Consider the following 15,600-nt stretch of genomic DNA (forward strand, 5'->3'; position numbering starts at 1 on the left):
ATAATATTTTCAACATATTTAGTAATATTACAACGAATAATAATATCAGTGCAATATTGTATAAATTCATATTTAATAATAAGCCATTGATCAATTGGCATTATATCCATTTTTTCTTCATCAGCAATTATATACATTATTAATTGTTCATAAGTTATATATTTAAATAATTCTAATGTAACAAATGTAGTTGGTGGAATTAATTTTCTTAAAATATAAGGATAATTAACCCCTTTGTTCTTTCCAATCCAATATCCAATATCAAAAATATATCTAACTATATTTTTTTTCATACTAATTGAAACAGATGAAGATGTAAATAATCTAACACAAATAGAAAGATAATCAACTGCACATCCAATATCTCCTTTATTAACATTTGATAACAAAAATTGTAGAATAATATTATAGAAATTAATTTCTTCACATTGATTTCTTAATATTTCATTCCGTTTAAATATTGCTGATAGTAATTGTAAAATAGAAGGAATATTTGAAGTATTAAATTTTTCATAACTAAATCCAAAATGAAGTAATGAACAAAATGGAATAATACCACCAATTCTTAAAATTATATCATCAATTCTAAATAATGATCCACAATAAACAGGTGAAAATGATGAATTAATTTTACTTGAACAAACATTAACAATATTAGTTTTATTTGATTGATTTTTAACTGTTGTAACAATTTTATAAAATGGTTTATCTCCAATAATCATTGATTTTAATGGTGATATTTGTACTGCAAGAAATGTATTTTTATCATTTCTTAATATTATATTATTTGTTAAAAATTTTTGTACTGACTCAATTGATTCATAATTATAATACCATTGAAATCCAGTAATATCTCCTACAAAACAAAAACCTGGTTTATCACAATCACCACCAATTTGAAGTAAAACAATATTACTTGATAAAAAATTGGGATAAGAAACAGTTAAATTTGATAAAATATATCCATTACATTGAATTTGAAATGAACCATCATTTTTATGTAATAAATAAATTGAATACCATTCATTTAACATAATAGGAATTTGAGTATCATAAACTCTAGTCATACTCATTCTATTATTCATTATCATTTTCTTTTCATACCCTGATGACATTAAACAATCTGTTTTTAATATTAAATGATGATTTTGTGTATTAATACAAAGTGATATTTCATATGAATTAGTAGAAAAAGAAAATATTAATGGTGTATTTCCTTCAACAAATTTAGTTGGTCTAAATGTTGTATGATAAATTGAACTTTCTTTTGGCCATTCATTAATTGAAAGAACACAATTAATTGAAGTACCAAACCCTGTAAATGAATAATAAATTCTTGGAATATTTTTCTTTGATAAAGTATGAACAAGTGATTGTGTTAATTGTGATGATTGTGTTAGTGGAAGTAATGAGTAAAGTTGCATAAATTCTTTGACTAATTCCATATCCAAATAAAACCCAATTCTTTTAGATAGAATATCAATCATATAATATGCTGTATGATCACTAGAACAATGTTTTAATTGATTAATAATATATTTAATAATTTCTTTTGTTATTAATGAAGCATTGACTGGATTAGAAATAAGACCACTTAAAGTTCCAAATACTTCTTCACTCTATGTAATTAATTTTATAATTTCAATGACTAATAAGTTAAATTATTACCAAACTATTTCTTTGTTTTTTTGTAATTTTAATAATAAATCACCTTCAATTAAATAAACAAAACTATCAATTGGTATGTCTGGATCATATTCAATTCCACAAAGAGTCTTAATACCAATAATGTAGTTTGAATAAAGATTAATACTCATCAATCTGTAAAATATTAATTCAATTTTTATTAAAACATTTATTTTTTCTAATTCATTGTCATTTTTTTTTAATTTTTTAAAAAGGAATTATAATAATAATAATAATTATTATTTTATTTAAAATTATTTATTTTTGATGTTTTATTATTGAACTGAAAAATAATTTTAGATTTTACTTTAAACAATAATGCAATTAGAATTCATTTTCTCAAGTTTCTTTTCAAATAATTTTAATTGAAGAATAAACCCTGATTCAATGTCAATTAATGGATATAATCCTTGAACTTTATTAAACGCATTAATAAAAGATAAGCGTTGATAATACATTAAAAAGGCAATAACAATTGCAGGTGCTTTATTAACTCCTGTTCCACAAATAATTAAAACACCTTCTTTTCTTTGAATAGAACGAATAATAAATTTAATTGCATTTGGTATTGAGTCATATAATTGATGTCCTTCTTCTGAAACAATGTCTAATCTTAAAATATCACATTGATCTTTAAATAAAGAAGGAACTTCAATTCCAACTAATAAAATTGATGAAATATTATTATTGTGAATATAATCTACATTATGTGCATTTAAAAATGATCCTAAATGAATATATTGAATAATTTGTGTTGGACTTAATGTAGGAAAAGTTAAAACTTGATATGGAGGAGTAATATGAATTGTTTCTAAATAATAATTTCCACCAATTTTTAAAAGTTCAAGAGAAGGATGAAATACAGGAAAACATTCTAATAAATTCATTCTAAAATATTAAAATTTATTTTAATTATAAAAAAAATACCCAAAAGATATTTCTAAAACAAATAAAACAAACGAAATATCAATTGTTTTAAGATATTGTAATGTTGTATAAATTGGTGGTAATACTAACAAATCATTTGATGAAAGATTTAATGAAGTTAAATTAGATAAAAGAGTTAAATCAATAGGAAATTTATTTAATCCACAAGATTGTAATGATAATTCTTTTAATGATAATGGTAATTTTGAAAGAAACGGTTCTGAATTACAATTATTTAAATATAAAGTATTTAATGAACTACATTTTGTTATATCTAAATGTTGTAATGGATTAATTGAAATATCTAAAAATGTTAAATGATTTAATTCTAATATAACACTAGTTAATTTATTCATTGAACATTTTAATTCTATTAAAGATTCATGAGAAATATCTATTGAAGTTAATTGATTTGAAATAATATTTAGAGAAGTTAATGATAAAATAGGAGGAAATGAAAATATTCTATTAAATGAACAATCTAAATTCAATAAATGATTCATTGGTGGAATAGCAGCAATATTATTATGAGAAATATTAAGTTCAGTAAGTGTACTAAAAGAATTACATTGATATAATTCATTATTTCGAATATTTAATTTTTTTAACGATGGAGGAACAAAAGGAATAGTATTTAATTTATTAAACGATAAATCAATTTCTTTTAACATGACATATTCTCTAAGATCTCTAATTAATATAAAATTATTTGAAGAAGCATTTAATCCTGTAACTTCATTTTCAATACAATATTGTGAAGTTAATGGAAATTGAGAAATATGAAGAAGAGAAATATCAAGAAATCCATCATGAAGAAAATCATTAAGGTTAATAGTCATAGAATAAAAACGAATGAAAAACGTTTTTAACTGAAAAAGGTTTTCATTTGAAAATTACAAAAACAAAAAAAAACAAAGAAATAATAGTTAATTAAAAAAAAATTCAATAAAAAAATTACATTTCTAAAGAGTCATAAAATCTGCTTGTGATGGATTAAATGATAATGCTGGAACAATCGTCCATTTTGTACTATCAAATTCCATCCATCCATTTGGAGTTTGAATTACCCATTTACTATATTTATTTGAAAACCGCCATTTCTTTTCCATTAATTGTTTTGCTGCTTTTAATTGACTTTCTTCTCCAACCATTACATAAAACATATAAAATAAAATAAGTTCATTTTTAAATACACCAATTCTTTCTCCTGGATCATTAATTTCTTTAGATTCAATATGATAATAATTTGGAATATTATTCTTTAATGATGGAAATGGTGTATTAAATGATCCACATATATGTTTAGGAGTAGAAAGATCAATTCCAAGTGAATTTAAATCAATACCTTTCATTAATAATGAGTCAAGTGTTTGTTCATTATTATCACTTAATAATATTTCTACTCCTGAAAGTCCATATTCCTCAATATTTTGTGGTAATGTTCCTTTCATTTTTGAATCTTCATATGTTTGTTGCATTAATTGTCGTTGATATTGAGGCGTTTGTTTTTCTCTTTGTACTGATGCCATTCTTTAAATTTTTACTGTTCATTTTCAGTTTCTTTTTTCTTCTTTTTTTTTTAGTTTTATTAAAAAAGAACTGCTTATTATGACAGAACTTTGAATAAAACTATAAAATAGAAAAATGAAACTATAAAAAATCATCTTAAAACATTATGGGAAATACACTATCCACATCATCTGATGTACTTAATTCATTAGACCTTACTGATACTTGTGGTCTTGATGAAGTAGAAAATATTGGAAATGATTTACTTACTCATTCAGTTCGTGCAAGAGACACTCGTTCACGAAGGGTGTTAGTTACAAAATTGTATTCGGTTCAACCATCAGATGGAGATAAAATAAATGAACTTCTTCAACGATTACATACTGTTAATAAATCAATTGTAAATATCACTGGATTACTTGGTTTTGTAACAAAAAAAGCTGGTAAAAATGGAAGTATTATTATTTACCAACGTCAATATCTTCCATATAATTTAGCTGATCGTGTACGTACAGCACCATTTTTTACATTACAAGAAAAAGTATTTATTGCTTATCAACTTATAAATGCAGTTAATTCATTACATTCCTTACATATTGTTCATGGTGATATTAAACCTGAAAATATTTTACTTACATCTTCAAATACTCCATATCTTTCTGATTTTGCACCTTATAAACCATTTTATATTCCTGATGATAATCCTTATGATTTAAATTTCTTTTTTAATCGTTCTACATGTATTGCTCCTGAACGTTTTCAACCAAATCTTAAAGTTGATAAAATGTTTACTGAAACTACACCATCTGCTGATATATTTTCATTAGGATGTGTATTAGCTTATTTATTCCTTGAAAATTCATTATTTGATGTGAGTAATATTCTTGATTATAAAAATGGTAAATTTTCAATAACTAATACTCTTTCTGCTATTCAAGTTGATTTTATTCGTGAATTAATTCTTTTAATGGTTGATGCTACTCCTGAAAAACGTCCTACAGCTCAACAATGTTTTGAAATATGTGAAAAGAATGTCCCATCTTATTTTTCTTCATTACTTCAATTATCATATCTTTCACAACAAAATTCAGCAGAATTCGTTCTTCCAGATATTATTTCTTTCATTCGTGAACAATTAAAGATAGAAAAACCAAATGTTCCAAAAGAAATAATTGAAAAAGAAATTCAAAGTATTCCTGATGAAGCTACTTTATCTCATTCTTCTCAACTTGCTGTTGAATTAGATAAATTAACTAATCAAACAGAAGAATTACATAAACATCTTGAAGTATTATTAAGTCGACAATGGGGTGATTTAAAAGCAAGGTCTGATGCTTTAAATTCAATGAGAAAATTAACAGAACAAATAACAGTTTCTGATGAAAAAGAAAATGTTGTAAATGAAGTTGAAGAAACTAAGAAATATTTTAATAAACAAGAAGAACCATTTATAAGTACTAGCATTATTCTTTATATATTATTTAGTATAAGAAGAACACGTGAAAATATTTTAGAAAAAATACTTTCAATTGTTGATATTTTAATTCATTATTCTGATGATGAAGCATTATATATGATCATTACACCTGGATTAGTAGATTTAATTATTGGTACTTCAAGTAATCCAATTAAATCTCATAGTTTAAAGTCATTAATTTTAGCTTTAAAATATATGAAAACACTTCCTCCATCAGCACATTTATTATTCCCAAATTATATTTGTCCAGCTATTGAACAAACTATTGTTAATCAACAAAATATGTCATTCACAATTACTTACGCTTCATATTTTTCACAACTTTTAGAATTATCAAAAAAATTATCATTAAAAGAAGAAGATGGTTCAATGAAAGCTTCTGAACATGAAGTCTTATGTAAGTTCTTTTTGGAATCATATAAACAAATGCTTTTAAAAAAGAATTTCCACATAACAAGAAATTTAATTAAATCATATTCTGCTTTAACTTTGTTCTGTGGATATCAGAAAAGTTATAATGAATTACTCCAATATATTACTCAATTCCAACAATCAGACCCAATATTAATTGTTTATTTCTTAGAACAAATTCCATTAGTCGGTAAAGTATATGGAACTAAAGTTTTTGAATTACATTTCTATCCATTATTACAACAATACCTTTATAGTACTCATGAATATTTAGTTTATCAAACTCTCCTTTCAATTACTAGTTGTATTTCACTCGATATTATTTCAAGAAGTTATATTTATAGTATTATTCCTTCTGTTTGTCCTTTATTAGTTCATCCTAATATTACATTACGTCAAACAACAGCATTATTACTTGAAGTTATTGCTTCAAAGTTGAGTGATGCCCAACGTCATTGTTTCTTATTACCTCATGTCAATAGTATGTTAAGAATTAAATTATTTAATATTACAGCTTCTCATATTAATGCATCACTTTTAAGTTCAATTCCAAGAAATGCATTAAGATCATTTGACCGAAATGATTTTTCATCAACAATGCACATTGAAGATATAGTAACTAAATTAGAAAATACAGGAGTAACTAATCCTGATAAATGTTTAAGTAAATTAATTCCTTATTTAATAGCAGTAAAAGAGCATATACCTCGATTGAGTTTACAACAACAAACTTCAATTAATCGTTTAACTGATGAATTAAAAGTTCATCAACAATTACCATTATGGGGAGTAAATCCAGATGATCCAAACCATACTTATATTCCAATGCAAAATCCAAATACTCCATGTCCACGTGATAGTTCTCGTTATATCACAGTTATTAAAGGTTCAGCTCCACCACGTTTACGTAGTATTCCTGATCTTGGATTTGTTGATTCTGAAATTCCATCACCAAAACATGAAATAATTCAAGGGATTTGTGTTGCTCATCTCACAGAACATCGTGCACCAATTACTTCAATTAGTGTTGGATCAAATGGAATTTTCTTTGTAACAGGAGATTCTACTGGTATTATTAAAGTATGGGATATTCTTGGAGTAGAATCACTTGAAGTTATGAGATCTAAAGTTACTTATAAAGGTCCAAGTGGTGTAAGTTCAATTGGAACTATTGCAAAAAGTAATGGTATTGTAATTGGGTATAGAGATGGTACTATTGAATTACATAGAGTTTGTGTTCAAGGAAAAAAATCAACTGTGATGTCAATGAATTTAATAAAAAGTATATCTCTTGGATCAAAAATTATAGCTATTCAAAAGAATGCAGATGCTAAAGCAGTTACTATTGTTTGTGAAAATGGTACATTAGCAGTATGGGATATTAGAGATAAAACAGTAGGAATTAGAAAAGAAAATGATGCACGTTTAGGATATGTTTCTGCAATGGCTGTTGCACCAAGTGGAGAATATTGTATTGTAGGTACTAATAGAGGTTATCTTGTTTGTTGGGATTTAAGACATACAATTGCAAATATTGGATGGAGAGTACCAACTCATTCTGCTATAACAGAAATTGTATTTATTAAAGAAGAAAATATAGCAACTAATACAAGAGATGGTGATGTTTTTTGTTGGGATATTAAGAATCAAAACTTAAAATCATTACTTCATTTTGAAGATTTTGGAACAGAAATACCTGAATTAAGTAGTATAATTGAAAAAGTTGAAAGAAGTAGATTTAAACCATCATTTAGTATGGGACCAGATGACTATGGAGTACAACAACTAGATAATCTATTACAAAATCTTCAAAAATGTATTGCACAAAGTAAGAATAATATTTATTTACCATATTTAATAAATACATCATTAATAGCATTTGATCGATTTATTATTTCAGGTGGAAGTGATCATATTTTAAGATTTTGGGATGTTGAGGATAGTCAAAATAGTCTGTCATATGCTATTGGTGATTTTAAAAAACCACCAACATTTGAAATATTAAATGAAAATAATATTACTTGTATAAAATGTTTCCCAGTTGATAGAGAGAAAAGAGGAATTGGAATAAGTGATAATGATCATCATTTAGATGCAATTACTGCTCTTTCAATGTTACCTTCAGCTCAATCATATTATTTATGTAGTGCTTCACGAGATGGAATAATTAAAATTTGGAAATAATTAAAAAAAAGTTATAAATGAATTATTTCTTTGTGATTTCATCACATTGTTTTTTACGTTCCATAATCATTTGTCTTTGTTCATTCATTCTATTAGTAACATCCATTACAGCATTCATAGAATCATCAGCCATCTTTGTAGTTTTAACATTTAATTTAGCAACTGAATCAAGAATTTCAACTGTTTTTTGGTTTGTCTTCTTCATTGCTAAATAGTCTTCACGATCTTTTCCCGTTAATACTCTTAATGCCATATCTTCTCCTTCAGTAAATTTAATTTGACCTTTAATACCTGAACAATTCATAAATGTTTTTGTAATCATTAAATCTCCATAATCAAATACTTGTGAATTTGGTTCAAATGTAACACTTAACTGTTTATTAAATATTTTTAAATATCTAATATAAATTTCATTTACAATAAATTGAAGACATGTTGAACAAAGTCTAATTCTTCCTTTTTCTTTTCCACTTTGATTTAAAGCAATTTGTAAATGTAATGGTCTTGCTCTCATATATAATCCAAGAACATCTTGAATTGAAAAAGAACGTGATAATGTCTTCTTTTTATTTGCTGTAGTTTCAACAATATCAATATGATCATCAAATATTTTCATTGTTGCTGGTACTAAATCATCATTTTCTAATTTCCATAAAATTTGAATTTCAACTGGAACTGGTGGAGTTTCTTTAATTGCTTCAATAAGTACAGGAATTTCTTCTTTTGGAGGTGGTACTTGTTTTGTTTTTGTATACCTTAATCTTAATTCATAAACAAGTGATTTTGTTGCTTTAATACTATCATCAATTTCTCCTAAATAATTATCAGTTTTATCTAATAATTGATCAATCATTGCAATTTTTCTTTGTTGTTGTTCAAGTAATTTATAATTTTCTTCTTTAATTTTTTTCATTTCTTCTGCTGTTACTAATGCTTCTTGTGCTGTTTCTATATCAAATTTTCTTTGACTATTACTTTCATGATCATCAACTGTATGTTGTTTATAAATATTTAAATCTAGAACAGAGAAAGGATATTTATACATGTAATACATTAAATTGAAACACTCTTCTTCTTGTGATTGAGGAACAAAATAATACATTCTTCCTTCATTATCATAAATCTTAATTTCATTTGTCATTTCTTTAATACTAGAAATTTGTATTTTAACATATAATTTCTTTCCATATTGAGACCTAAAACAAAAGTAATTTTGTGTAATAAATAATTTTCCTTTAATACTATTGTTATTACTTTTGTTTATCACTTTATAACATTGAACAACATCTTCAGTATCACTTAATGAAAAATCTTGACGAACTTCTTCACTCATCTTCATAAGATCAGCTGCTGCAGATCTATCTCTTGCTTCAATTCTTTGTGAAACCTTCTCACTCATCTTCTTGAAATAACTGATTAAATAAGTTTTTAAAATAAGTACCAGTAAAATAAATTATTAAAACTTTTTTTTTAAATTATTAGAATATTTCTATATTCTTTGAAGTTCCACACATTCTTTTTCTTCTATTTTTCATTCTTTATCCTTTTTTACAGTTGATTTATACATCTGTCTTTTTATTTAGTGCTGTTTTGAATAACAAAATATTTTTATTTTTGCTATTGTTATTAAAATAAAATAAAACCAAATTTCCTTTTGTCTTCTCATTACTTCTAAAATACCATAAAAATTCTTAGATCTTGTTTCAATCTTTGAATTTACAATGACATTTGAATATAAAGAAACATTTCATCAATTAAATGGATTTAATATTTATTCTAGAGAATGGAGACTTAAAGAAGCAAAAGCAACAATTATTATTCTTCATGGATATGGAGAATATTCTGGTAGATATACAAAAGTTGGAGAATTTTTTGTTAATTCTGGGTTTAATGTTTTTATGCTTGACCTTCCAGGTCATGGAAGGTCATCTGGTATTCCTAATAAACCAAAAACATTTATTAATTCAATGGAAACTTATATTAATACTCTTAATGAATATATTGAATTTGTTAAAGATGATATAGAAGAAAGAGGAATTTCACTCCCTCTATTTTTTATGGGACATTCTATGGGTGGTTTACTTACATCAATTTTAGCAAGTAGAAGAAAGGATATTACTGCATATGTTGCATCAGCACCTGCCTATGTTATTAATAACAACATAGTTTATTACTTATATTATTTGTTTATAATAATCATATTTTTCTTCCCTTCTTTAATGGTTCCAACTAATCCAGCTGATGAAATTTTTACAAATAAAGAAGTTGCACGAGAATATGATAATGACCCTTACACTTTAACAGCTAAAGCATCAGGTAAAACAGGATTAGAAATGGCACGATATGGTGATGTTGAAAAAGATCGTGATTTAACAGTCCCATTTTATTTAATGCATGGATCTGGAGATACATTAATTAAAGTAGAAGGAGCAAGAAATAAAGCAAAACATCTTAAAAATCCACTTTCAAAATATGTTGAATATCCTGGAGCAAACCATGTTCTTTTAGAAGAAGATAATCAACAAGAAATGTTGATTGATATTAACAAATGGTTAGACTCTGTTATTCAATCTCAATAACATTTTTCATATTTTTTGTTTTATTAAATTTTTTTATTAAAATATTAATTAATTTATTAAAATGATTTTTTTTAAGATCTTATTTACCATAAAAAAATAAAAATAACTTAAAAATCAACAACAAAAAAATATATTTTATTTCTTTGATATGAAAAGTCTTGTCATTCTTTTATTAGTTGTAAGTGTTTTATCTCAATCACAAAAATTTGAAAACATGGGAACAGACAATGTATTAAATGTTTTATCAAACCTCGAAGCTGACATTCGTGATATTGAAACAACAGAAGCAGTTATTAGAGGAGATATAGAATATGATAGAAATTTACATCAAATGCATTTAACTAAATATGAACAATTCCAAATTAAACATGAACTTGCATTTTATAGAAAACAATTAAAACAAACATTAAAGGTAAAAAAAGTATTAGCTCAACGATTCATTAATTTCTTGAATAAAGTTCCAAAAAAAGCAGTGAAAATTTTTGAAAAGAAGTTTAATTTACCAAAGAGAATAACACTTTTAAAAAAATGGGCACAAGGTCAAAAATTATACATTGAATAAAATTAAGTTAATTTAAAAGTACACAATTCTTTGCACTTCAATTTCTTTTAATTTTAATATATAAATATTATTTTTTTTTTTTGTTTATACAATTTAAATTAAATAATAATACTTCAAAAATTCATTTATTATATTTTAACCTCGTAATTCTGTAATAACTCCTTTACCAATAGTTATTTTATTACATCTTAAGAAGAAATGACTAAATGCATCATTATTCACACGAGTATCAACACATAATGGTTTTTGAAGAATGATCTCTACATTAGCTTGAATTATGTCTTTTAATTTTTTTGGTCTAACTTTAACATCTTGTATTCCTGAGAAGAAGATTCGTGCAAAAACACAGGGTGAAGAACCAGTTGAACAATAAAATGACATTAAAGTTCCTCTTCTAATAATTAAATCTCTACAATTCAAATCAACAGTTGCATGAAACTTTTTATAATATATTGGTGGTTCAGCTGGTGATCCAATAACATATCCTTTCATTATGTTAAGATTAGTTCCATCAACTTGTATTTCAACAATATCTCCTGCACCAGCACAATCAATAATTTGATTTCCTTTTTTGATTTTTTTTATTACTCCATGAGTTTGAGTTGGGTAAATAATAACATCATCTTTCTCTCCAATAACACCAGAAGAAATGATTCCAGTAATAACACTTCCATTGCCTTGTTTATAAGAATCATTACAAATAAATCTTAATGGTTTTTCAATGTCATGAAATTGTGCACTTTCTTCAGAAATTACTGAAAGTAAACTTTCTTGACACCATTTACAGGAAGTTGTTGGTTTTATTAAATTCTCTCCTGAAAGTCCACTAATAGGAATATATCGTATATTTATATTATCAAGGTTATATTCTTTTAATAATTCTTCAGCAACACTAACAACACTTTTATATTTTGATTCACTCCATTTCACAGAATCCATTTTGTTAATAGCAACAATAATTTTTGATACAGTTGAATATGCTAATGTTGAAACAATATCTAAAAATGTTCCTTCATACGTACATTTTAAATTATGTTTATCAACATCTACAACAACAACAGCTACATCTGCTTCATTCATTGCATCAATAGTTTTCATAAGAAAATCTGTATGTCCAGGTGCATCTAATATTCTAATATTTTTATGATTATATTGGAATTCAACAGCTCCAACAGATATAGTAATTCCTCTATTTCTTTCTTCATCATCAGTATCCATAACCCATGCATATTCAAATGACTTCTTTCCTTTTTCTCCACATTCTTTTTTGTTTTTTTCAATTTGTGAATGAGTAACACCTCCAAGTTCTTGTAAAATATGACCAACTGTTGTTGACTTACCTGAGTCTACATGACCACAAAAAATAACAGTTAATGGTGTTTGATTTGTTTTGTGCATTTCTTTTACTTTGTTGATGATTTCTGAATGTCTTTTTTGAGAATGTTGGACTGTTGGCATTGAATGTGGAGATGGAAGTGGACTTGGAGTCTTATGAGTAGTTGGTTTATTTTTTGGAAGAGGAGACTTAGTAATTGGGATTGGTGTTTTCATTTTTGGTGGTTGTTTATCCATAATCTTTGTTTTTGTTGTTTTCTTTTTAAATGAGGCAATAGTACGTTTAACATCATAACCATTCTTTTCTAGTGCAACTTCAACTTGTTCTTCAGTCAATGTATCTGCAATTTCTTCAGGCAGAAACCCAAAGACATCTTCTATTAATTCTTCAATTTCTCTTTGAGATAATTCTTCTGATTCATCATAATACGCCATAGTCTTGTGTTTAAAAGAGTATTGATTTTCTTTTTAGTTTTTTCTCTTTTTTTTTAATTTTCTATTTTTTTCAGTCTATTTTTGAATATGAGGATTAACTGTTTGAAAGGAAATAAATTCATATTGAGAGGATTTGTTATTCTTCATTAATACTACAGTGAAATTTTGTGAAATCTCTCATAAAATGGTAATGATTTGTTTTTATCATTTGTTGATTAACAATAAAATTATTTGAAAAACTCATATTTATTAATATTTTATTATACTTCTTGAAACTATTGAAGAAAAGTATTGTCTATTTAAAAAGGTTAATATAAATTTATTAAAACATTATAATTGTTCATTTAAAGAAAGTAAATTTTAGTAGAAAGGATATAATAAATAAGAAAAAATGTATTTATTTACATAAATAATAAAATACATCAAATATCATTATAAACAATATGGTTTATACTATTACTATTTTCACTAGTAAATTATTAGTAAATAAATACAATTTCACAAAAATTCACAAAAGAATTTTAAAAGAATTTTATCTTGTATAAGTTTCTCTCATTCTTCATCTTGTAGTTCATAATAAATCAAATAGAGTAATTTACAGTGATTGGATGTTATCTAATTATAATAATATTTCCTTTTTTTGTGATACATGAAATATCTTGGATATTAATTTTTAATATTTTTTTTAAAATAACATTGTAGTATTAGTTCAATGATTAAAGTATAGATTGTCTTTATGAATTACTTAAAAAAATTGAAATTATAACTTCCAAATGATGATGATTGTAAATTTATGAATAATAATTTTTATATTAAAAATTGAACTAACTTTTAGAATTATTAAAAATTTGTTTTTTGAATGGTTCAGAAATAAAATAAATTAACAAATTCAGCTATGAAATACTTTTCTCAACTTAACATGAATTAATTGTCAAAAGTAGTTTATTGAAAATAAGGGGAAAACAGATTTATTAGTTTTTCATTTTAGTTAGAATAATTAAGGTGTATTAGTACTATAGTATGTTAAGATACCAAACATAACAATGACTAATATGTATTTAATAGAAGTATATAAAATCAATATTATTAGAAAAATTTTATAAAGAGTTGAGTGATAAATCTTCAATCCAAAAATAAAATATTATAAAATATGATAGAAGAAATAAAACTACTCAAATCAGTTTTATGTTATTTATGAAAATAACAAAAAAAAAATAATAATAATGATAATGATTTAAAAGAATAAATAAATTAAATCTATTGAAGATCTTTAAAAAAGACATAATGAATTGTAATTTAACATTATCATCTTCTACAACGTTAGATGATGATGACTCTTCTGTTGATATCATTGATATAGAAAGTATTACTCAAAATGAAATAGAATCAGTTAAAGAGATATTCAAAGCTATGACACAAAGAAGGTATGAAAGAAAATTCTTAGGTAGAGACCCTTTTTCAACAACAAGTAGAAAAATATCATTTTTATTTATTTTCTCATTAGGAGGATATTTACTTGGGTTAGTTATTAAATACTTTATTAATACAATAGAAAATGATCAGCAATCATCAATAGATGAAACAACAAATTCTTTTGGTTTATTTCTAATTCAACATTTAAATGAAATATTAATAATGATTGTAATGACTATTTCTATTACACTTTCTTTACACATTTTAAGACCTTTTATTGTAGTTTTAATGTTTGAATTATATTGGTTTACGATATTCTTCTTTTTATTAGAAGCATACAATTCATTTTCATTAACTGTTCTTTCAATATTAATATTAGTTATTGTTGTATTATTTACATTATTATTTTCAACATTCTTTTCAACAATATTAAAACATATTCCATTATTTATTTTTCTACGACCAACAATTGTTTCAGTAGAAGAATCATCAAAAGGATTTAGAAGATATATTCTTGAAACTATTAACTTTATTACTAGAAGAAAGAAAAAATATACACTTGAAGGTAAATTAAATAATAATTCATTGGAAGGAACTATTGTTTGGGTTGATAATCAAATGTTAGGTGAATCTTTAACAGGAGAATGGAAAAATAAGATGCTTGTAGGTCCATTTGAATCAATACTTATAGGACAACGATCATTAATTCATTCAGTAACTTTAATGGCATATAATTCTAAATTCTATCAAGGAATTCTTTCATTTTATTATTCATTAATATCTGTTGAATGTTGTTATTCAGGAACAATTCTTTATGTTTGTTTCTCATAAATTATTATTGAAATAAAATTCATCTTTAGAATTTACCAAAAGTAACTCAAATTTACAATAGAAAATGTCAATGTATCGGAGACTGTAGTTGTTGTAGAGATATTATTGGTGATATTCATAGTGTTAAAGAAACATCAACAATAGATTCATTAAATGTACAATTAAATGAAAATACAAATATGATTAATGTTTCTTCTTCATCAAAAGAATTAAATGAAGTAACTTTAAGAATAAGTAAAAGAAATGATTCA

The 15,600-nt window shown here is 24.7% G+C and overlaps 9 protein-coding genes across 9 annotated transcripts; 4 read left to right on the forward strand and 5 right to left on the reverse strand.

The window, feature by feature from the left end:
* Positions 1-154: 154 nt before the first annotated feature.
* Positions 155-1,817, reverse strand: EHI_044160 (uncharacterized protein; the record flags this gene model as incomplete). The annotated part of the gene is made up of 3 exons (XM_001913908.1): positions 155-172; positions 231-1,619; positions 1,674-1,817. The coding sequence occupies 3 exons, from the start codon at positions 1,815-1,817 to the stop codon at positions 155-157; spliced, it is 1,551 nt and encodes a 516-aa protein (XP_001913943.1).
* Positions 1,818-1,994: 177 nt separating this feature from the next.
* Positions 1,995-3,452, reverse strand: EHI_044170 (leucine rich repeat and phosphatase domain containing protein; the record flags this gene model as incomplete). Its single annotated transcript, XM_647285.1, has 2 exons — positions 1,995-2,574; positions 2,647-3,452. The coding sequence occupies 2 exons, from the start codon at positions 3,450-3,452 to the stop codon at positions 1,995-1,997; spliced, it is 1,386 nt and encodes a 461-aa protein (XP_652377.1).
* A 123-nt stretch (positions 3,453-3,575) lies between these two features.
* On the reverse strand, positions 3,576-4,142 carry EHI_044180 (uncharacterized protein; the record flags this gene model as incomplete). Its single annotated transcript, XM_647284.1, has 1 exon — positions 3,576-4,142. The coding sequence occupies one exon, from the start codon at positions 4,140-4,142 to the stop codon at positions 3,576-3,578; it is 567 nt and encodes a 188-aa protein (XP_652376.1).
* A 146-nt stretch (positions 4,143-4,288) lies between these two features.
* EHI_044190 (protein kinase with WD repeats) lies at positions 4,289-8,194 on the forward strand (the record flags this gene model as incomplete). The annotated part of the gene is made up of 1 exon (XM_647283.1): positions 4,289-8,194. The coding sequence occupies one exon, from the start codon at positions 4,289-4,291 to the stop codon at positions 8,192-8,194; it is 3,906 nt and encodes a 1,301-aa protein (XP_652375.1).
* A 22-nt stretch (positions 8,195-8,216) lies between these two features.
* EHI_044200 (uncharacterized protein) lies at positions 8,217-9,593 on the reverse strand (the record flags this gene model as incomplete). The annotated part of the gene is made up of 1 exon (XM_647282.1): positions 8,217-9,593. The coding sequence occupies one exon, from the start codon at positions 9,591-9,593 to the stop codon at positions 8,217-8,219; it is 1,377 nt and encodes a 458-aa protein (XP_652374.1).
* A 322-nt stretch (positions 9,594-9,915) lies between these two features.
* On the forward strand, positions 9,916-10,773 carry EHI_044210 (Monoglyceride lipase, putative; the record flags this gene model as incomplete). Its single annotated transcript, XM_647281.1, has 1 exon — positions 9,916-10,773. The coding sequence occupies one exon, from the start codon at positions 9,916-9,918 to the stop codon at positions 10,771-10,773; it is 858 nt and encodes a 285-aa protein (XP_652373.1).
* Positions 10,774-10,987: 214 nt separating this feature from the next.
* EHI_044220 (uncharacterized protein) lies at positions 10,988-11,335 on the forward strand (the record flags this gene model as incomplete). Its single annotated transcript, XM_647280.2, has 1 exon — positions 10,988-11,335. The coding sequence occupies one exon, from the start codon at positions 10,988-10,990 to the stop codon at positions 11,333-11,335; it is 348 nt and encodes a 115-aa protein (XP_652372.2).
* A 135-nt stretch (positions 11,336-11,470) lies between these two features.
* On the reverse strand, positions 11,471-13,105 carry EHI_044230 (elongation factor-1alpha, putative; the record flags this gene model as incomplete). The annotated part of the gene is made up of 1 exon (XM_647279.1): positions 11,471-13,105. The coding sequence occupies one exon, from the start codon at positions 13,103-13,105 to the stop codon at positions 11,471-11,473; it is 1,635 nt and encodes a 544-aa protein (XP_652371.1).
* Positions 13,106-14,389: 1,284 nt separating this feature from the next.
* Positions 14,390-15,349, forward strand: EHI_044240 (uncharacterized protein; the record flags this gene model as incomplete). Its single annotated transcript, XM_647278.2, has 1 exon — positions 14,390-15,349. The coding sequence occupies one exon, from the start codon at positions 14,390-14,392 to the stop codon at positions 15,347-15,349; it is 960 nt and encodes a 319-aa protein (XP_652370.2).
* Between the last annotated feature and the right edge of the window lie 251 nt (positions 15,350-15,600).

This window comes from Entamoeba histolytica, genomic scaffold (assembly GCF_000208925.1).
Source record: "Entamoeba histolytica HM-1:IMSS scf_1104750516965 genomic scaffold, whole genome shotgun sequence".
NCBI lineage: Eukaryota > Evosea > Mastigamoebida > Endamoebidae > Entamoeba > Entamoeba histolytica.